The following is a 22212-nucleotide window of genomic DNA, read 5'->3' as shown; positions in this document are numbered from 1 at the left end:
GATTGATTCATTTGTGCAAACCCCTAAAACACAAATTGGGCTGACCGATGCCTTCCGTCGGCTGCTGATGATGAGTTTAGCGATCCGCCTTCTGGTCGGTTTCAATGGCATCTCGTGGTTAGCATTGACTCGCAAAACAGAAGCAAGAGACGCCAGTCGGTGGCGTTTGCTGAGCGTCCGGAATTGAGCGGCTTGATATTGCTGCCTCTCGCGTGAACCTCTTTATCTGCTGTGAAATGAAATGAGAAACAACTGCGCTCAGTCTCCCACCCAAGACGTGTGCGGCAGCGTGGCCGTTCTCCATTGCTTTTCCGTTAAATCTGGCTCCAATGAAGCGGAGAATTCCGGGAGCTATTTGGTTTGAATTCACTCAGGCGCTGAATAGAACTCTGCGTAAAAGTCCTGTCCAGAACTGACACCTTGCATGGTTGACTCTGGCTGAACGCTACGAGACAAACGCGGTAGTTACATGGTGTTAAAGTCAGTGGCCGGCGCAATTCGTCTTTTTAATGATCACTCGAGTTTCAACTGAAGTCCGGATTTCTGGTGCGCAACATTTCGCCTGGCAACGCTTATTTACGCCGCCCCCCTTTTGCCAAAAGCCATCAAACCTCCCCACGCTGCAACTTGTCTCGGTCTCGCATACCCGCCGCCTGTCACCTTCTCTTATCATAACAATCTCCACCGCGGCGAATAGTTGTGGGCTCCTGCGTTATTTCGCTTCGTCAATGTGTTCCCGGTTAGTTCACTGTTAGTCTTGGCTTGTTGATAACCATTATTGAGCAGTGTGCGCTGGAGATCAAATTGTCTTTCTCGTCATCTTGCAGGGGGATCAAGGCGACCAGGGACCACGGGTATGTATGTGCCTTCCACCGATGACCGACTCTCCCTCGGCAGAAATGCGGGCAATGGGCTCGGGATGCATGAAATTCTTGGGATAGCGTGTGTTGCGGCTCTGGCCAAAAGCAACAAGATTGACAAGTCTGCTTATTTTAAAAGCAGAAGGGGGAGAAAATGTGAAAATGACCTGTATCGACAAGTACCCATCCTCAGATCCAGCGCGGTAATCATTCCCAGCTCGGTCGTTTGGTATCTCAACCCGAGTCGAGCGTCGAAATCACTGTCAAACATCCGGCGTGCAAGCAGCAGCTGGCATGGCGAGCTTGATAAGAAGTGTGGAGTTGACCAGCACAGCAAGGACACGAAGACTATAAAATAGGGATGGACGAGTACCGGTATCAGGCATCGGTATCAGGCCAATACCGGCCTGACACTAAAGTATCGGTTATTATGAAAGCTGTCGATAGCAACCACCAATCCGAGAAGCAAAAAATACAGTACAAATAAATCTGACATTGACTAAGTCCTCCTCATCAGTAGTTGGCGCTATACTGCATGTGCGTCAGAAAGAAAAGTCTTTGGTCAGTTTTTTGCCATTGTGTGAAATGAAATTTTATATGTCAAAACTACGACTTCGAGTACTCGGTGTCCGAATCAAAAGAGTGAAAAGTCATCGGTCTAAATAAAAGGTGGTATTGCACATCGCTACTGTAAACGTAGGATGCGTTTGCTATTGTCAAGAACAGGGCTGTCCAGGACATGCACTGCGCGTAGCGTAATTATCCTCCGTGGGTGAGGCCGTTTTACGCGAGGGTCACATTTTGGCAATGATAAGAATCGCAATACATGAATTAAACATGACAAATGATTGAAGGGCACCTGCGGCCAATCTTGAGATCCTCTCAAACATAGAATCTTAGCAAACACGTCGTATCCAGCTCTGACAAAATTAGCATGAGAGCCAAGAAATATTTTCACGAGAAACTATCCCTCATCCGACTGAAAAGCACAATTTTTCTTTATACTCGCAGCGTGTGCACACTTTATTAAAAGTGCATGATTTTTGGCGGATATTTGATTGTAAACCAAAAGCGTGCGTTGAGTCAAAATGATGATTATGCGAGTGCTCCTTCCTGCTTGACAGACTCCGGAAGATTTTTCTTCAACAACGGTCACAAATGCATCCCCTCCCGCGGTGGTGCAGGTTTTGTTTACACCAGACTGCATTGGCTCACATGAACTCACTCCTGGTCACTTCCTCATGGGAATTCGCCTAGCCGTACTCCATGGAGGCACGAGCCGAGGTTGAGTACAAGAGAACGGCACACAGCCTCGTCTGGTCACCAGAAGCAGCCATCTCCCGAGCGGATCTGATTCCAATCCCTTACTGGCGCCCGCTCAGACGTCACCGATAACTTTGTCAGCTCTCCTCCGGGGGCCTCTCGTACACGCATTGCAACGCATTGCGTTTCGTACCGTCGGGAAAGTCCGTCCAAATGGCCTTGCCTGTGAAATTGAATTAGCGTTCTCAATATGACACGCCACGCATCTTGTATTACCCAGACGCGCTGACTCTCGTTTGACTTTACACGTTTACCAGTGCTGGCGGTAATAATTGCTATTGCTTTGGTTGACTTCAATTTGAAGTAAACCACTACAAAAGAAGAGGGGGCGGGGGGGGGAAGCGTTGCTCTCCAGACAAGCTGACCAGAGTAAACCGCGTCCTTTCGGCTAGGATTTCACGGTTGCCCATAATTTGTACCCTTTTAACCTCGGAAATGGAGTCATCTGTCTCGATCGCTGAAATGATTCATACCTCCGAGGGAGCAACGGGGCTGACAGCTCGGTAACAAGGACCAGCCAAACCCTATTTGTCTTCCAGAGCCAATAAATAAACTGTCCACTTCCAGATAGGATTTCATTAACGTCCAATTTGCAGTAGCATTGTTCTCCAATGGGTACAAACGAACATCGAGTCGCATATGAAGGACAACAAGAGCCAGCTATTATCCAAATCGTATTACCTCCCCAGAGCGGCCGATCGATTGTGCCGTGTTAGATGAGCCGGTACGTGTATAGCTGGAGGGAACATTTTTGGCACCAAATACAGACGGAACGGGACAAGGGCTGTCTGACCTTGCGTCAAACGGGCCGTCGTGTAATACGGGGAGCCCGCCGAAGCCCCCCATGGAGGCGGATAAAAGTGGCGCTGCCTGACGAAGATTTGATGTCAAAACTAAGCGGCTTTTCAATGAACTCTGCGAGCCCTTGACTACTTTCTGGGCTACTTTGAGCTAATGTAAGGCCATTGTTGAGTTTGGTGCTTATTTGTCGTTGTCAAGGGTTGATCATTGATAGCAGATGCGTACGGTTACTCGGTATGGTGTCAGATCATATAAGAGTCAATCATTTTAATCGCGAGGGTCCATTTAAGGTCATTTTGCATCTGTGCCAAAGACAGTCTGAGAATCGGCACATGGCCAGCAGAGTTTCCGCAGGGTCTTTATTGGGCCGAGAGGTCAAAGGCCAAGTTCCAAATAAAAGGTTAAGCAAACAAACTCATCAGGAATTGGCCACTTTTCACAAACAAACATGCGGCCAGTGTTAAAACGTCATGTGTGGCTGTGTGGTCTATCCAAGACATGGCCACGAGCTTCAGATGCCTTCCTTGTTGGTATGTCACTTCGCATTTACCTCCAGAATGCCCCAAAAATATTTCCCTTTTCTGCTTTATTTCGAGTCTGGTACAGTCACTTCCAGTCTCGTCTCGAACCGGGCCACAGATAAGTGCCGCGTCGTATCCAAGGCAAATCTGCGGCCATCGCATGTGTGCGACTCTTCTCTTAAATGGATTGAACCCATCTGTGCGTGTTGCCGCTAATCCTGGCCACAGATGTGGACAAGGCTCGCCGCCTGTAAGTGGGCTCGTGCCGTTTCTGGTGTGGTTGAAAGGATGCGTGTTCTGGCCGGCGGCCGATGCGACGGCTGTTGCTGATTGTCCTCGTAGCTGCTTTTTTCCGTTTACTCCGCTGGAGGCAGATCGGCGAACAACCAACATCCATTTTGGTCGTCTTTTGTTTTTTGTTTTTTTCTAAAAAAGGAAATCTGCGAACGGTTAGGATGCTTCCATTGTCTCAGTAGTGCAGCATCACCACACTTCATCAAGATTTTGTTTTCTCTTGCGGAGAGAGAGATCCGCTTTGTTTGAATGTTTCAAAATGAAAAATGTCGCAAACGCACACATGAACGAGCTAAAACACAAAAGGCAGTTCGAGCCTCTGCGCATCACTCCAAACGATCATCTTTTGAACTCGCCTTGACCGTAATCCGGTTTTCCTTTTCTGTCTTCAAGATGTTTGAGGTTGTCTATCTGGGGAGACATTTGCACTTCAATACCAATGATGGCGGTCGTGTGTTGTGTTGCGTATCTTCGGATGTATTTCTTTTTGCCGCAGGGCCTCAGCAAAACCAACCCGCACGCCCTTGAAAGAACGGCGTCTGTACGAGCCATGCGTTTTGAATTATCGTTCTATAACCAGAACGATGGTACCAAAGACATGTTTGGATTGGCCAGATTTGATCTCCACTTGAAATGTATGGGAAGATCAATCTCGGAATGAAAGTAAAATAACTCGAAAACCGCAGATGTGATGCCCCATTTTAGTTTTGTTTTGTTTCGTTTTGTTTCTTTTCAGCCGTTAGTGGTCAAATGTGCTCAAGGAAACTGAATCGACGAGCTCCACTGACAACGGCATGTCGGCATCTGCGCCATTTTCAAGAATAACAAACTCGAACCGTTACCAAACGAATGAAAACAAAGTTGTCAAGGACACACCTGCTCCCAAAGCGGCGATCAAGGAATAAACTCGGAGAGACCCGACTCAAAATATGGTGTCTCTCCATCACACACTTTCTTTTTGCGTAAATTGCATCATCTTGGCGGTTGCCACGCCTCCTCTCGTGACCGTCGAGGGCACGGCTGCTCTGAAAAAGAACGCAGAGCGGTTGCACGTAAACTTCGGGGAACTTTTAGTTCTCTCAAAGCACGTCAACCCCAAATGATTCAAACATTGCTGGATTGAGATTAAAGTTTGTTTCCAGCTCGAAACGACCAACCCACCCAATGTTTTGCCTTCTTTCGTCCGTTTTCATGAGCGGGATCGTGTCTGTCACCAGGATTGTTGACCGAATAGTTTGAGAAGCGTTAGCTTGGATTTCCTTGATGTCGGAACAACACGGCGTCTCAATTTACCGCCCCGCTGGAGTTCAAACTCGGTTGTGTGATAATCGTGTCAACAGAGGCCTCATCTGTTTATAGCATGTGGCACAAACAACAGGGAATGATTACAGTACTTGGTCGTTTTTATTGTGATGCCATGGGAAATAATAATAATAAAGGGTTTTTTTTTGTTTGTTTTGTTTTTTTTTTTTCAAATGCACATTTGTAATCCAATACTTGAAACCTCGAGCCCACAAAACAAAAAAATGTGTGCAAAATTAATACAAATGGGTCCTCACACCCTTTTCCATTTCAATATGTCTGACTTTCTGTTCAATTTCAGGCATGGGTCCTTAAGACTTTTTAATTTTTATTTTCTAAATTTTTTTTTTTTTTTTTTGCGTGTCTGTCTGGTGCTTGGGTGTGAAACGTCTCGCGCTTCCCCCGCACGTCACGGTGTCTTCCATTCTGTTGTTGTCTTGAATGTGTGCATTGTGCCGTGTTTATCCCCTTCAGGGATTGGCTGGTCTCCCCACGCTAGCCGCTTTGCACAGCAATCAGATCCTGACCGTCAAGGTTTGTCGGCGGCAGCGTCGCCTCGCTGCACAGTGGCATCCCTCCGCTGCACTCGCCAAGGACCGCCTCCATATTTAGCCCTCCCCCGCCTCCGCTGTTGCAAAATCGCCTTTCATCCAAAACGTCCCCACGTTGAAAGTTGCCTTCTGGAAAAGGGAGCGGAATCCCTAAACGGAGACGCGGTCTGGTTTGCGTCCATAGATGCTCAAATGAACGGAGGACAACACGCCAAGAAAAATACGATGCTGGTGAACCTATGTGGCAAAGTGCTGTTTTAAAGTCCATGCCAATGGTTCACCACAAATCCTTAAATCCATCAATGTGGCCTTCTGTCCTGTTTCATTGAGCGCTAACGCCTCCTTCTGCCAGTGGATGGCAGCAAGGAGGTTTCGCAATCCATTTGAGTGTTTGCGGATTCCACTGTGCAGCAGGAACAATGATAAGGATGAGAACGAGGATGACGACGGTGGCATTTTCACAGACGGAGAACTTCCCATTTCCTCCACAGACCTCGGCATAATTCTAGCCTTTAAGATCCCCCCCAAAATTAGCCAAGACTTCCGACGCAAGCCTCCTCCTGTGGTGCCAAAGTGTGGATTTCTCCGATTATGTGTGAAGATGCTCCTCCAATGTTCCGGAATGTCGATCTCTGATTCCAATTTTTCTTGTCTGCATTCGCTTTCCGACCGCCTCTCCTTCCTCTCCTTGCGGGATCTCAACCGTCTTCAACCTTCTCTCGCCTCTGACCCGCTCGCCTGCTCAGATGGTCTTCCCTAAGATCAATCACGGCTTTCTTTCCGCTGACCAGCAGCTCATAAAGCGACGTCTCATTAAGGTAGTGGCTGGAGTCTCCGAGGCTCTCGGAGTCACTTCACACTCTGCTCGCATTTCTGTAGCATCTCTTGTTGCCGTTGGAATTGTTGCCCTTTTCCCCCCTCCCTTGTTCACGTGCGAGAAAACCCGTGAGAACCATGTCGCATTCATCTCTTCGGATGCTTCTGCAGGACATTCTCGATGTACTGTTCAACGAGTAACGCCGGAACGTGTAGTGCATGATGACAACTAGGAATCAAAATGTCGCCTTCATGTTTCATCGCGGTACCTTCGGTCTAAGTGCATTTCACACTATTGCAACCGGCTGACGTCTTTGATTTGATGCGCAGGGAGACCAGGGGCAAGCAGGACCACCTGGGCCTCCGGGGCCCCCGGGTCCTCCGGGCCCACGGGGGCCACCAGGGGACACGGGCAAAGACGGCTCTGTGCCGGGAAGCTTTGTTCCAATACATACCACCCGAATGAACGCTCGACAAGCGCAACATGATTGTGCTTCCCACGAGAAGAGTTCCTCGTATAGATTTACATACACTTGGCCGTGTTTCATCCCAGCACAACTTTTTCCATGTCCACGTCACCGGCATCACACTAATTGATGCGCGCTCTCTCTGTGAGACAAAGAAGAAGAAGAAAGGCCTGTCAATTACGCTGAGCCAAAGCTTTCCCCGGGAGCTCCAGATGATCTTTGTTGTGCTGGCGGTGAGAGTGCAGTGAAATTAAGTGTTGTTAGCTGCCTCTCTCCAACTTTCGGATGATTATTGTCAGCTCTTCCAGTCGCAGTTGCAAAAGTTGTTGTTTTTCCAAGAAATTAAACCTTCCTGGCTCGCGGTGCTCTCTGTTCTCTCATCGTTCATTTCTCCCACCGCAATTTGACGGGAGGGAGAGGAGCCAGAGTTCGTTCGCCCTTTTCAAAAGAGGTTGACTTAGCCATGCTAGGTGGATGCGTTTCACAATCAATGTCTTGGTAAGCGCAGGTGTCACCTAAAATATCACAACTTGAATCCCATGAACTCTTTCTTTCAGGGTGATCAAGGGAATCCAGGAGAAATAGGACCTGTGGTAAGAACAAGCCGTTCCACAACTAATCACTCTTTGTGTGTATACGTGCTAATTCACATGTTCAGGCAAGGGGAACATCAAAGTCAGGGTGACCAGATTTTCAAATGTAAAAAACCGAGACGCTAGAATTTCGATGAAAATCAACTATGCAACAAATTCTCACCGCGCACTGTTGATAACAAATTTAATCTCAAATCAATCTGGTGGCCGGTGGTCCTCTTATTGCTTTAGCTAATGCTAATCACTGTTTGATTGACAGTTCAAAGCGCTAAACAAGTCAATGCACTCACCATGATCCGATCTTTGTCCTCGTAGCCCCACGTTGTATTGGAAACGCATTGTCACAAACGCTCAGCTCGTGTTCAATCAAACGACATTTCCCCTGATATTCTGAGACACAAAAGCAGCAAGTAGTTTTCATTCCGGTATGAATGTGAATGTGAAAGTAGGAAAGAATTTAACAGTTAAATTACTTTTATTTTGGTTTAGCGTGTGAATCGCAATGACAACTATGTGATTCGCATTCACATGGCCTGAACAATTGACTTGCTGCCTGGTCCAAAAAAAACAAAGAGTGGGACGCCGGGACGGGACATGCATTAAAAGAAGGACAAAACTATGGGCCTGGGCAAATCACAACACAGGGCTCAAAACCGGGGCTGTCACAGTTTAACCAGGATGTGTGGTCAACTTTTTAAAAAAAAGTTGATATTTGAAATAAAAGGGGGAAGAGTGTAGGACTTGACAGGGAGCGGACAATCACGGTATCACTTAATACTGGATATAAACAAGCAAGAACACTTGGGACATAAATCGAACCGTGACCGCCGTCACTTAGCCGAATGTATACATGGACTCTGCAGCTTTACGTCTCCAAATAGTCAAATAAAACCTATTACAGCTGTGTGATTAGCTCCGGCTTTGTAATATAAACACGTGCCGCGGCAACTTCAGACCCATTCCGACGAGCTCCTTGAAATGTTCTTTTACACGCGCTTACATCTAAAATACTATTTATGCTATGGCTTGGCAACGGAGCACTTTCTGATGTCTGCCAAAATTGGCCAGCAAATCATCTTTTTCAATTTAGTGACCGGTACTCTCGCAAACGGCTGCTAGGATGCAATTAGCTTACATCGCTACGTCGCAAATTGCAATTAGCGTTTGGCTCTTCTGCTGAAAACATTCCGTCTGAGCACAATAAAAATAAATAGATGAAGAACTCACGTTACATCAGGTTACAAAAAGTCCAAAATGAATCCGTTGATTCTGCATCCACTCGTTTTACGGCACACTCGCTCGTTGCTAATTGCCTCTCGAACATTCCGGGTCTGGTTTTCTCCAAATGCATCATCCGATGACGATAAAGAAACAAATTAATGACATGTGCAGTTAAGTGGTAAACACAGAAGACGAAAAAAAAACAATGCAGTTCTTGTTCATTTACAACACATTTGATATCCACAAAAGGAACTTTGATCACATGAAATGGCAAAACATAACGGTTGCGTAACACATTTTAACTGTAGTGCATATTTATGAATACCATATTTATTCCAATAATTGTTTCCACTTTCATCATCTTAGACTAAAATTTAGTCTCTGCTACATGTTGAAGTACCAAAAATCAAGTGGCGGCTTTGTGAGCATTTGACGGCACTCTGTCAATATTAAACTGCGCGAACAGTGACACAAAAAGCCCGGTCGGAATCATGGTGAAAACGAGTCAGTGCATGCGTTATCATTCCAGAGGTTGACACCCTGATACAGGAGGGACACATTGTTCGTGTTAACAGTCACCGAATACACATTTGATGGACCTTTTATTCTTACAAAGCGACACGTGGTGTGTTAAAGGTACAGGAGGAGAAATGTGATTGCGGCACGAGTGCATTCGCGGATGCTAGAAACTGATGGAGGACAATTTGGATTCTACCTCCTTGGAACGTCTTCCAAAGTGTCGATTCGAGAACATTGAGCTTATCGGAAAGGGAGTTAGACAAGGATGTAAATCAACAAAATCATTCCAGGATCATCCCAAAAAAAAAAGAAAGAAATAAAAATCCTTGAACATCAAAATTAATGAGTGCGGCCCCGCTGGAGATGAAAAGCCCACCATGGTGGCTCACTGTAATTCCTGAAATGAAGCGTATTGTTTCAGATGCACGCCAATAAATTTGTAACTCTAGTCTGTGAAAATGTTTTGAAGTAAGAACGACCTGAGAGTTGTTAAAAGATGTGACAGTGAGGGTAAAAAAACAAAAAAACAATTCCATCATGTCTCCACGCAGGACGGGTCCTTGAAAATCAATCTAAAAATATGATATGCATGGAGTGAAAACAGGCGCTTTGATCTCCGGGTCCAAAATATGAACTGCTCTTGGACCTGGAGTGTCCACTTGACGCAAGCCTCGCTTTTCTCATGCATGCTATTGTTTAAGAGGCATGGAGGAGTTTCCAGAGTTTTCCAGCAGCCTTCGAGGACATATGGTGTGAGTTAGAAGGATTAGAAGTTCTTGCAGGGTGGAGGTGGGAAGACGAAGAGAAAAAAGGAGGTACGAGTTTTCAGGATTTCAGTCCAAATCATCAGTGCCATAAGGTTTTTTTTCTTCAGGGAAAAAAAAAAACTCTTCAGTTCCACTCTTGTAAAGTAATGGAGTACAAATACTTGGTTACTGTACGGATAGATTTTTCACATATTGCTGGCAAATCTTCGGAACCTCCTCGGCCACAATTAGGTAAATTTCACTCTTTCGTGCACAACTAGTGATAACCTCCATCAGAATTTTTTTTCTCAAGTGTTTTTATTAGTCTTTAGGCATGCAAGAAAAAAAAATGGCAGTGGATGGCAACACACATAAGGATCCATTGTAGTGGTTGATGCACAACGTTAAGATTAATTAATGTAAGAGAAAACAAAATTTGAATCGCTGTCCACTCTAGTTACCGCTGTCCCTGAAAGGGTTAATAGCATTTCCACAAATCCACACTATTGGTCAGTCTACATGTGTGGGTCCTATTTTTACATATTATTGACCCAATGGCTTGCACCCTCTGATGATGCTGTGAAATGATGCCCCCCAAAGATGACGCTTTGGGGGGGCTCCCAAGATTTTGATTACTAGCATACTTGACGTCCTCCACTTGTGGCAAGGTGTCAGCCCTAACCTGCATTCGGTACTCCACCCTTTTCCGACCGAGGACCATGGTCCCATTTTCATCCCGGCCGCTTCTTACTCAGCTGTGAAACAATTCCGGCAAGAGTTGAACATGGCAGCTTGACGAAGCCGTCAGAAACACATCATGTGCAAAATGCAAAGACGTAATTCCGAGATCACCAAACCAAAGAAATTCTGTCCGTGAAGGTCACGAACAGAATTTGTGACACAAGGCAGTTTTGCCTGAGGTCAACCCTCACAGGAAACCAAACTGACTTACTGCCGGCAATCTGAAGCAAACTCTGACACTGGTCATATAGGGACAAAGGAGATCCAGTACCCTGTACTCTCCGAGCATCCCCCACAGAACTCCCACAGGGACGCAATAGTGTGCGCACGGTATTGTGCTTGTGGTGTTCTTTCAGTTAAAAAAAAAAAAAAAGAAGAACGAACGAAAAAAATTGCCTTTTGGTAAGTTTTTTTTCCATTTCACGCTACACAGATCCTCGCCTTACATTCCGTTCATTCCAAAATGACCCACAATGCACTAGTGATCCACCTTCATTTTCTCAAGCCTGCAATGCGTAAACATCATTCAGTTTCTTGATGGTAACTCGGGTGTTTTGAAAGCACGACGCCGCCGCCAGCTCGCCTCTCCGCCGATTTGTTTATGCTGCTCGCGAAAGCGCTATGATTGAAACGTCGGGACGTTTAAATAAAGCAAACGCCACCGTAAGCTCCCTGGGGCTGTGGTGAGCGCGCTGTTATGCTAACTAACCCTACAGCTCCGTTGGTAAAAACATAAGACCCTAAGACAACTCCGTAAGACTGTAGGAAAAGAACGGTCTCAGAAAGCAATCGAGCACCTTCGCGTATCGAATGGGAACATCAAATTGCAGAGTTTGAAGAATGGGAGCAGACGCTTTTGAGCGAGGTTCACATCCTGCTCTGTTTGGGGCCTTCCTGAAACGCAGCGTTTGGCGTTTGCCCGCCTCGGACGAAAGCGGAAAAGTGCTCCGTTTCCGATTGCTTCCCATTTGTGAACATTCATCCTACTTATGGTTTTGGAGCAGACGCATTGTGCTGATCTTCATTTTGGCAGGGAACAAAGGGTCCAGGATTACCACGGGGAGCTCTTGACTACCCCAACCCCTCAATGGTACTTTTCAGCCAGTAGCCTGTGAGTGTTCTCAGATGGAGCCAAGCTAATTAGTGCTCAGGCGAGTGGCACATGCTCGCATACCTAGTGGGTCGTAAAGATGTTTACCAAGCCCTGAGGAGGATGGCTCCACAAAGGCAAGCAGAGGAAAGTCCTTCTCTGCGGATAATAGGTGCGCGCACTGAGGGTTTTGCGAGTCGCGGCAACTCCAGCGGATGCGGACTTGCTGCTGGGACGATGGGAGCTCCTTCAAACATGCCGTCGGTTCATGGAAACAAAGTCGCCAGTTCTGGTCTGAAGTGGAAGATGTAGTCCTCGATTGTTTCTGCAGTCGCGAAGGGTGCCAAAATTAGTTTTACTGGCTTCTCCTACACGGTCTTATGTTTTGTTGAGTGGAGCCATAAGAGGAAAGCCACCTTCACCCCCCTGGTTTGAATCGCGCTTACAGAATTTGTTGCCGTATTTGCAGTGACTCATTTTACTTTGCCTTCCAAGCATTGCCTCATTTGGCCAATCAACACGCAGGCTTCGCATAAGCCCAAAAAGACCAGCAAAGGTTGTGATCGCCAACCAGGAGAGATCGTGTTGTTACTCCTCAGAGATGACGTTCGTGTTGAATTTTGCATGTTTGTCAAAGAGGGCTTCCGCTTGAACTCGGATCAATGCTCAGACGCCTTGCTCGGCGCTGTACGGACACAGAAACTGACACCATTGCATTCGAACGTGCGAAACCGTTTCGATTGAACACAAAGCTGAAAGCCATGACTCGTGCTCTTGCATGAATGGCAACAGCCTTGTTGCCATGGCACCTTGGTTGAAAATTACCATTTTAAAGTTACATGTCTAACGCCCAAATGCGGCAATACTATTCCATCTATCTATCGTTGGTAGATCTGGAACGTATCCACTGCCCTGAACTGAGGCTGACTATATTTGACCTCCCCTGTGTAACTCTATTTCTTTTCAGGGACCTGAGGGGCCTCCAGGACTCAAGGTAAGTTATCTTTTTTTTTTTTTAATTTACAACCTTACCTTCTCAATAAATAATACCCGATCGTGGCCTTCACAGGAAGTGGCCGTCGATGAAGATACGCGATATGGCACGCGGCGTGGGCTTGAATAGACATGTTTAGGGCTATAACTCTACCGGCGCGGTGAACGGAGAGTGAACAGAGTGAAAAGTGTAAGGCGGCGATACAGGCCGAGGGCCGCTGATGCGAGGAGCAGATGTTGGCCATATCCAGCCATCAGGTAGCTGCCAGTGTTTGTTCAGTGTAACCCAATCAGACGCTTCCTGTCTGTGCTGTCATGCGTCGGCAGGACCTGACCGCCGGCAAAGGCGATGTGTGTGTGTGGAGGGGGTCGGCGGGTCAACGATGACACGCCGGCTGGTTAATGACTGGCGAGCCTGGCCCCCGAGGCTCACTCGATTAGGGTTTTCCCGTCGTGCGGCGTGAAGTAGCTTTTTCAGGTGCCATTCAGGTGATTGAGGTGATGACAGCTAATTACAGCCACTCGAGGTGTTTCTAAAGAGGATTTACAATCCGAACGGCGGTTACCATGGCAGCGGTGCATCGCAGTGTCCGTGTCAGTCATTCTTTCCTGAGTTTTGAAACGCTTCAATACGCAGTGGATGAAATCATTTGTCACCCTGCATAATGCTTTCTGCCGTGACATTTTAAAGTGTCTCAAGGCTTTTTCTCATTATTTTCCCAGGGTTCACTGGGGCCTCCTGGTATTCCAGGTGTTGATGGACTGAAGGTGAGTTCATTCCAGTAAAAACACATTTCGGCGCTGCAGTTGTTGATCCTCGACCTTCGTTTTTCGGCTTTTTTTATTTTTATTATAGTTCTTGCGTGAGGGAGAGGGGAAAAAAAATCGCAATATATCTTGCCTCATAAAATGACCACAGTGCGCAAGTGCGTGTCCGACTCGGTTCTGCATCGGATTCCCAAAGTAAACAAAGAGGACACGCCGCAGGTGTTTCTCAACAGGGGGGAAATGAGGCGGGCGGAGCGCACTGATGGGGAATCATTTAAGCGATGCCGTCTTTCTAATCTCAGTCCGACATCAAGAATATGAGGGCTTGAAGAGGAAACTGAGAGGCGAGGCCAAAGTCGGATTGAATTTCCAGTCACTATGCATGTCGAACGTTTGTCAGATTTTCAATGTTGAATGTGGCAGATTTGTCTGAATCGCCAGTGTCGAATCAATTCCCCCTCTTTGGAGAAATAATGCTGATGCGGCATTTTGTGTGTGTGTGTGTGTGTGTGTGTGTGTGTGTGTGTGTGTGTGTGTGTGTGTGTGTGTGTGTGTGTGTGTGTGTGTGTTTTTTTACGGGCTACCCATAGGGGGATCTTGGCATCCCGGGACTGGACGGCATCCCCGGAGCCAAGGTCTGGTGCACACGTATTCCGTGTCATCATGCCATCTCCTATTTTCTTCCTCCTTCCTCTTCCCTTTCTTTTTTTCCTCTTCCGCCTTCTTTTTTGGAACAAATATGTTTGATCGACTGTGCATGGATATAGATATAATAACGTTATTGTGAAAAATGTGACTCCCTGTTATGACTGGGGGAGGCGGGGGGGGAATCTGATACTCGATGTTCTGTCTGGGGATAAATGCTGCCACAACACAAGAGAATTGTCGTAATCCATCATGAATTGAGCACCCTGGATACAATCTGACCCACTGCGGCGTCAGTAATACCCTCTGCTTTCTTTGCCAACAGGGTGAAATGGGAGAGCGAGGTGAAAAGGTAAGCGTCTCGCTCAGATCCTTCAGGATGATTGTCCACTCCAGTTAATTCGACCACCGGGGGAGTAGCCATTGCTCCTCCGTGCTCACCTTAAAAGTGGAAGCCCTTTGTGGTGATGATTTGCCTGCGGCTGGTTGGAGGCGCGACCTCGCCGATGATTCATCGGCCGCGAAGCCCAACCGATTACTCTTTGGCCCACTGCGCCGCTGTACTATTCAAAACGCACTTGAGGTTTTTTTTTCCCCCCCCGGCCGTCTCACGTGATGTTTTGCAACTCCTCAAAGCAATGCCGACGACCCCGCCCTCCCCCCACTGCATAGCAATTGGCTGATCAATGGCACCATAATATGTCGGACTCATTAAAAATGCCCCTAACTGACATCACATGAAGTTACTGGAAACATGTGTGAACCATTTGAGTGACACTGAAGTGGATTTAAGATGTTCATAAAAGTGCCCCCTCCGTGCACAATCTTTGCCCTTTTATTAGCTGCTATTGATGAATAAAGCAGAAAACTCCTCTGAGGGTTTCGTTAGTTTGTCTGCATTGGAAAATCATTTCTGTTTTCATTTGTTGCAGGGCGATATGGGGGAAGAAGGACCAAAAGGGGAAATCGGTGAGAAGGTGCGTTCAAGCCGTTGTCTTCCATTCCATTGCGCTTTCAAATCACGTTTATTTGAGTGGGCCGGCGGCGGTCACACATGGGCACAATACGGCAAGTCGGACCCTGTCCAGCGGTGTTTGTAAAAAGTCAATTCCACTTCGCAAATGTAGGGGGAGCCCGGCGGCAAGGCCTGAAAAGAAAAGACAAAAATGGCAATGTCGTCAGACCATGTTTCACTCTGGCAGCTTGTCAAATGGAGATCCAACAAAAGACACATTTTTGCAGAGCGGTCAAGTTGGCCCAACAGCATTTTTCATTTCATTTGTATTTCACATCATTTTCACAAGTTTTCACGCTGTCTTGATGATTTTTGTTCGAGTCAAAATATGTCAAGTGCCTGAACAAAAGATATTTTCATATTTAAAATGCGTTTCAAATGACATTTATGGCCTGGAATGTTCAATTGGTCTATTTGGTATCACATCAGAATGTGGAGGAGAGTCTGTTAAGATCCGCCAAAATATCACATTTCCCTTTGCGGACAACAGATGATTTGTGCATTTTTACTTTTTTTATTTTTTTTTGCAGTTTGCTGAGAGCAGTAGGTATCAAAACAAAATGCACATCCGACTGATCGCAGGAGTGCCGCACTCAAAACATCACTGTCAATTTGGTGCCGCTCAGCTCTGATTGTTTCTCACTTAACGCATCTGCCAAAAAAGACTCCGCTCACGGGAAACAGATGCGGAACATCACTTGTGGAAAGTGAGATAGCGGCGAACACTCGGCTACCTTGGAAGCAAAGTGAAATACTACGAATGAACAAATGCAATTGAGTTGAGATCATGCGCGGTTATTACATGATGAGAAGAGACAGGCTAGTGCGAGGAGCTGGAAATGCAACCGGTGCAGTCGAGAAGAGTCCATTTCTGCCGGACAAAGTATTGAATTCCGAGCAAATATTTGTCATTGTCAAAGCAGGAGCGCCATCCATCAGCGGCTGGATATGTGCACGCGTTTTTTTTGGTGGGGGGGGACGCGAGATGAGGGCACGTGGTGATGCCAAAGTTAACAATAGGCAGCACGCACTGCGGGGAAAATAGCGGGAACGCTCTGGGAAAGAGCAAAAACCGCAGAGAGTGATGTCCCGAGGGAACTTTGCACGTTACAAAGGGGGGTTTGTTTAGACAGGATTGGGAGGAGCTTGTGGGTTGGGGGGGTGGGAGGGAGTGGGGGTGGTCGGACCCAGAGGAGAAAGCAAATGACAAGATGATAGATCCACCTTCACTTCGATGCGCTGAGACCAACAATGCCATTCGTTATGAATGTTTTTTGTTTTCAACCCATGTGGTCATGCCGGAGTCTTTACAAATCTGCAACGTTCTTAATTAAATATCCCCGATGAAAATGACCATGGCGTATCTATACAGGAGGGCAACTTTGGAGTTGGAATTTGTTTCGTCAGTCACAAGAAGGAGTCTTGCCCAAAAAATGTTGCCATTTGCCTCCGGCTGGGCCGACTGTCCGTCGTCATCAGTCCGTCATTATTTCAAGCCAAACCAAAATCGTCAGTCAGTCGTCGATATTTTAACCGCGCTTCCCTTATCGCTAAATTATAGTTCAGCTATTTTTGGACGTCACTAAATTTCACCGCTGTCTGCCAGTCTGTCAATCGGCAGTCTGCCAAAAGAAAAAAAAAAACCCATCATAGTCCATCAGATGAAAAATCCAATTTGATGAAAATGGTAAATGGATTGCATTTACATAATTAGTGCATCTACATCATACAGTGTCAACCAAAACAGCCTTATAAAGCCTCATGTACACCTGTTTGAAACTTCATCTATTGAACTGTAAAGTACAGCGGGAGAATGATGGTGGCTGCTTGCCGCTGATTTAACTCCTAAAACGCCAAGGTCTTTTACTTTAAAGCTTAAAATGACTTACTTTAACCAGTATCCTGCTGGGCGTTGTGGCCAAGGTTGCAATTCAATCCAAGTCGGTCACATTTCTGCTGCTCTCTCTAAATCCATGCGAACGTGAGCTTTCTTTGTCCTTCTTCTTCTTCTTTTCTTTCTTCTTGTCTGAGTTCATTGGTGTATTACAAGTCTTTGGTGAATACAGCCACCTACTGTACAGGAACCACAATGCATTCCCATATACTGTATACTCAAGGGATGCAACCCCGCTGTATTCACCCCACAAACAAACCCACAAGACAGGTGGGGCATGCCATCGGTTCTGATGGCATGCCCAACCCTGGCCAAACTCTGCATCAACTCTTCATTTTCCTTGCATCTGCATCCCCAAAGCATCCATCCCAAATGAATTATCAGTGCAAAAATAGAAAATGGCAAAACCCTCTCTGATATTCTTTTCCATCTGCTGCCAAAAGTGCACAATCCGTTTGTGTCCGTGAACATGCAAATTCTCATCTTACCTTGTTCGTCTGTTGAAATGAGGGGAGTGGAGTGAAATGTTGATGACTCGTATGCAGCTGCTCATGGAGCCGCCACCATCCAGACATCCTCGCTTTGGCAAATAGCTGGAAAATTGCCCAATTTTCCAAGCAGCAGTCGTGCTTTTATCCTCAACTTGCGGTGCTCAGCGAGAGTCGCGGCTGCCTGTAAATTGGAGCCGTGGCGACACACTTTAATCGCAGGATGGAGCCTTAGTATACTAATTGGACCGGTCGGGATGTTTCAGTTCGCCATGCCACACGCAGCTGCGGTTTCGGCGGCGGGGTCTTGTGGCTCGCGTTGAAATATTTATGAAATCAGGAAGTCCCCATAAATTGTCCGGCGAGGGCCCACAGTGACGAAACGGCCCCCCGTTTGTGTGAAGTGCGTGTGTTGCATCTTCTGATAATTGTTCTCACGTGAGTCACTGGTGGCATTTCAAAATAAAAGCAGACACCCCCCGCTGTTAAATTGCCCAGCGTTGCATAGGGTAGCACTTTGACAAGAGTGCTTAGACTGAATTAATTGCTTGACTAGCAGTTTAACAAGGCCTTTTTGTAGCTAATATTTTTTTTTCATGTGGCATTTAAGAAAATGAATGCAGCTGCAGGTGTCAAGTGGGTTTTGCTGCGCTGAAGTCATTCCTCCAAATGAGCCTTTGGGCTCATGTGCAAATTCTTTCAATTGCAATTCTCGAGCAAATGTGCTGAAAGCAACCTTGTCGGGAGTTCAGACACGCCAACGCTCAAAGCCGCCTTGTACGCCATGCAGCATAATGTGTCCCATAAAAAGCTTGAAGTGCTCAGCAGTGACTGAGCAGCAGGCAAGTGAGGAGAAAACCGCAAAGCAAAACCTGCTCTCTGATGCCTCTTTTTTTTTTCCTCCCCAGCGACCGCACTTCATTAGACTCGTTGGCCCCTTGTTTTGTCTGCAAGGTGACACATGAGGGCAGTCTGGCTTCTTCATGTCTGCAATTAGCAGAAAGCTATTCAAGCATTTATTCCATATCCTACCAGTGTGCTAGTACATAGTACGGCCTTTGTCCTCACTAGTAATATAATTCAGCACACTAGTAGAAGGACTAGCGGGCCCTCATAAAACACCTTCGGACATTTTAGAGCCTAAATGTTAACGAGTTGTCACCTGCCCCGTCCAAGTTCCTGGATAAAAGCAGTTGTTACCCAACTCCACAATAATCTCAACGCAAGTAGTCTACACGAAAAAGCTGTAATCTGTTTTCCACTGGGCAATAGTACAGAAACTTCTCTGGTCATGGTCACCAGTGACCTCACCACAGACTTTGACACGGCTGACCACCTTATCCTCCTCCTGCCATTCTTGGTTCACTTCATATCTCAATGACAGAACAGAGTGTGTCTCTTTGGGAGGAGCATAGTTGGCTACGCTCTCTGTCACATGTGGTGTCCATCAAGGATCAGTCCTTAGCCCGATCAACTTCATATCTCAATGACAGAACAGAGTGTGTCTCTTTGGGAGGAGCATAGTTGGCTACGCTCTCTGTCACATGTGGTGTCCATCAAGGATCAGTCCTTAGCCCGATCATTTTCACCATTTTTTTTTTTTTTTTTTTGCCTTGCAGGGGGATGCAGGCTCCTCGGCGGCAGGCATTAAGGTAAAGCACTTGAACAAGCTGACACCCCAAAACAGCATGACCAAGTATTGTCTTTGCTTGTGTTCCAGGGCGAACCCGGAGAGCCCGGAAGAAGCGGACACAAGGTAATGATGGCTTTTCTGCAGCTGAAGCTATAAAGCACATTGATGTCTGCGCCGCCAGACGTCGACGGGCTAGAGTACTGTGCACTCATGGTGCGCAAGATCACATCACTCAGGATCGAGTTTTGACAAGAGAATTCCAATCTCAGTCGAGCCTTTGTCTCCAAAGTGCGGAATGATGACCGAGGTCCACGGGAGGCCGACTGAGCAGAACCTGACGCTTGACTTTTGGCTGCGGAGCATCACGGCGATCTCGCTTTTCATTTTCTTTGGCTCGAGGCGCGCTAACCTCCCAGGATCATGCAATCCTAGTGGATGGACCAAAAATATCTGATTTGGGTTTGAAATGTGGGCGGCCCGGTGGTCGACTGGTTAGCACGTCGACCTCAGAGTGCAGAGGTACCGGGTTCGATTCCAGCTCTGGCCTTCCTGTGTGGAGCTTGCATGTACTCCCGGGCCTTCGGTTTCTTCCCACATTCCAAAAACATGCGTGGCAGGCTGATTGAACACTCGAGATTGTCTCTGGGTGTGAGTGTGACCGTGGATGGTTGTTCATCTCTGTGTGCCCTGCAATTGGCTGGCAACCGGTTCAGGGTGTCCCCCGCCTACTGCCCAAAGACAGCTGGGATAGGCTCCAACACCCCTCGCGACCCTCGTGAGGATAAAGCAGTTCAGAAAATGGATGGATGGATGGATGGATGGGTTTGAAACGTATAAACGGGGAAGCAAGCGGCAGGTTCTTTTCAACAGGAACTAAACTCAAGAATTTCTGCAATACATTGTATGTGCCATAATTACTCAAAACAGGGTATTCGGATTAATATTATGTTCTTGGGAATCTGAACCAAGGTCAAACACATTTCTGACCGGCTCGTGCCCGATGTAGCACCATCCCTGCATGTATCTTGTGGTATTTAGCATAATGCCAGATGGATCTTGTCACTTTTTTTTTTTGTTGACCATATGTGGCACATTCAATGTAGTCTTACAAAAAAAATTAGATTTAATTTGTCCTTCAATGGCATACAGTGCCGCAGGACATAATTTCTCTTTTGTGAGATCATTCAAACGCGAGAGCTTTTAGCAAACACTCGCACACAATTTACAGCCACTGCAATTGTTCTGACAGGCTGACGTACGATTATCCCCGACTCGGCATCACATGAAGTTATGGTTGCGCATTAAACGCCACTGTTGGACGCCCTCACACAATTTGTCGCAAATGCAGAAGATGCCGCGAGAAAGGCTTTTCTTCATGACTTTTATGACGCTTTCATTTGCCACAGTGTCAATTTACAGCTTTCCCCTTGATCCCCCGTGTGGCGTTACAGCTAATCTTTCCATCCCATGCGCCGTAAACACGGACATTGGATCGGAGTTGTAGATCATCCGCAGCCCAAGTTGTTGTTTGGAGAGTCTCTCCTAGGCCTCGCCGAGAGACTTGATTGTCGGCATGTTATTCAAAGTTGTCGGTGACATCGAAAGCTACGCCAACCTCCTAATGATCTCCGAGCCACGGCTGCTTTCGCAACGTCCAAAAGCGCTCTTGCAACTGTGCAGTGTGTGACAGCTGCAGCTTTTTTTTTCAGCCAAGTTAATCGCATTGCAGATTGCGAGTTTGAGTGACTTAACAAACTAATCCATGAAGATGGCATGGTTTGGTGTGAAAGTGCATGTGCGCTACCTTCTCCCGGTGACAGCCTCCAGCGACGGACGACGAGGCACAGCAGGTCGATAAGATGAGATGTGACAGAAGCCCAAAAATCTTGGGCCGGTGTCGTTCATTCTGTCCATTTTCAATTGGCAAATCCGAAATCGAAAAAGGAAGCATATGGTGAGTCGGGGGTAGTGGGTGGATTTGGGTGGACTTCTTCTTTTAAATTTGTTTTTTAATCAAAAACAAAATAATGAAAACATGACGCCGAGCCATATAAGGACTTTTTTTTTTTTTTTTTTTTGTATGTCCCTTGTGCTAAAAAGGAAAGTGTGTAGAGTCTCTGTAGCAGAATTCCATCAGTGCAGTCGATAAATGGGCCAGCACTCACTCACTCCATATTCTTGCCTTTTGCTCTCGCCAGGTGTACCTATTAAAAACTCAAACTCAGTCCCGTGTTTTCAAATTAATTTCAATCTGAACCTAAAATAGTATTCTGGAGTAAAATGTGTTTGATTATAAAGGTAATGAGGAGTCACTTTTGTTTTTTTGTTGGGTTTTTTTTTTTTGTTTTGTTTTTTGTTTTTTTGAGTGGAGGGTGGTGTTTCGATTGCCAATTGAACATGTGAAGAACGAATGTTCTGTGGATCCCCGAAGCGCCTCTTAGCTTAGCTTGGCTGTAACATGTCGCAACTCTTCCTGTGTAGGGAGAGCCAGGACTTCCAGGGCTGCCTGGACTGCCAGGAATTAAGGTAAATGATTTGCTGTTTCCACCCCTACCCTGTCACAACTTCTCCCGACCCGCTTTCCATCTGCTTCAGCCCACCACAGCAAAAACTCAACCACCTTTGTGTCGCAAACAAAAAATGCATTAGCATTGTGTTTTGTTTTTAATTTTATTTATTTTTTTGTGTGGCTCCATCTGCATCCTTACTCATTTAAATTTATTTCACATTGTTTTCTGGATGTTAAACTATAGTTATTCCCTCTAAAAAAAATTTTTATCCTATCTTTGGGGTGTCTGGAAGAGATTAGAGCTGCATTCTTTTTGTGGGGCGCAATCTGCTTTTAGTGAGACTTTTGGAAAAGATAAATCACAAAAAAGCATGTTTCGATGTCATTGGTTATAGGATTGTGATATTTGATAAAGCCTCCTG

At 46.4% G+C, this 22212-nt stretch overlaps 1 protein-coding gene across 1 annotated transcript in view; it reads left to right on the top strand.

The window, feature by feature from the left end:
• col25a1 (collagen type XXV alpha 1 chain) overlaps nucleotides 1–22212 on the top strand; it is an 80288-nt gene that overhangs the window by 43545 nt on the left and 14531 nt on the right. The window contains exons 6-17 of the mRNA XM_019856140.1: nucleotides 828–854; nucleotides 6399–6470; nucleotides 6799–6909; nucleotides 7493–7528; nucleotides 12813–12839; nucleotides 13562–13606; nucleotides 14197–14241; nucleotides 14577–14603; nucleotides 15184–15228; nucleotides 19268–19300; nucleotides 19369–19404; nucleotides 21763–21807. Of these exons, the coding sequence (XP_019711699.1) occupies nucleotides 828–854; nucleotides 6399–6470; nucleotides 6799–6909; nucleotides 7493–7528; nucleotides 12813–12839; nucleotides 13562–13606; nucleotides 14197–14241; nucleotides 14577–14603; nucleotides 15184–15228; nucleotides 19268–19300; nucleotides 19369–19404; nucleotides 21763–21807 (549 nt within the window). The remainder of the gene's footprint in view (nucleotides 1–827; nucleotides 855–6398; nucleotides 6471–6798; nucleotides 6910–7492; nucleotides 7529–12812; nucleotides 12840–13561; nucleotides 13607–14196; nucleotides 14242–14576; nucleotides 14604–15183; nucleotides 15229–19267; nucleotides 19301–19368; nucleotides 19405–21762; nucleotides 21808–22212) is intronic.

Source organism: Hippocampus comes, unplaced genomic scaffold, assembly GCF_001891065.2.
Source record: "Hippocampus comes isolate QL1 unplaced genomic scaffold, H_comes_QL1_v1.1 scaffold246, whole genome shotgun sequence".
Lineage (NCBI taxonomy): Eukaryota > Metazoa > Chordata > Actinopteri > Syngnathiformes > Syngnathidae > Hippocampus > Hippocampus comes.
Note: the sequence above shows the minus strand (reverse complement) of the source record. Positions and strands in the feature narration are given on the sequence as shown.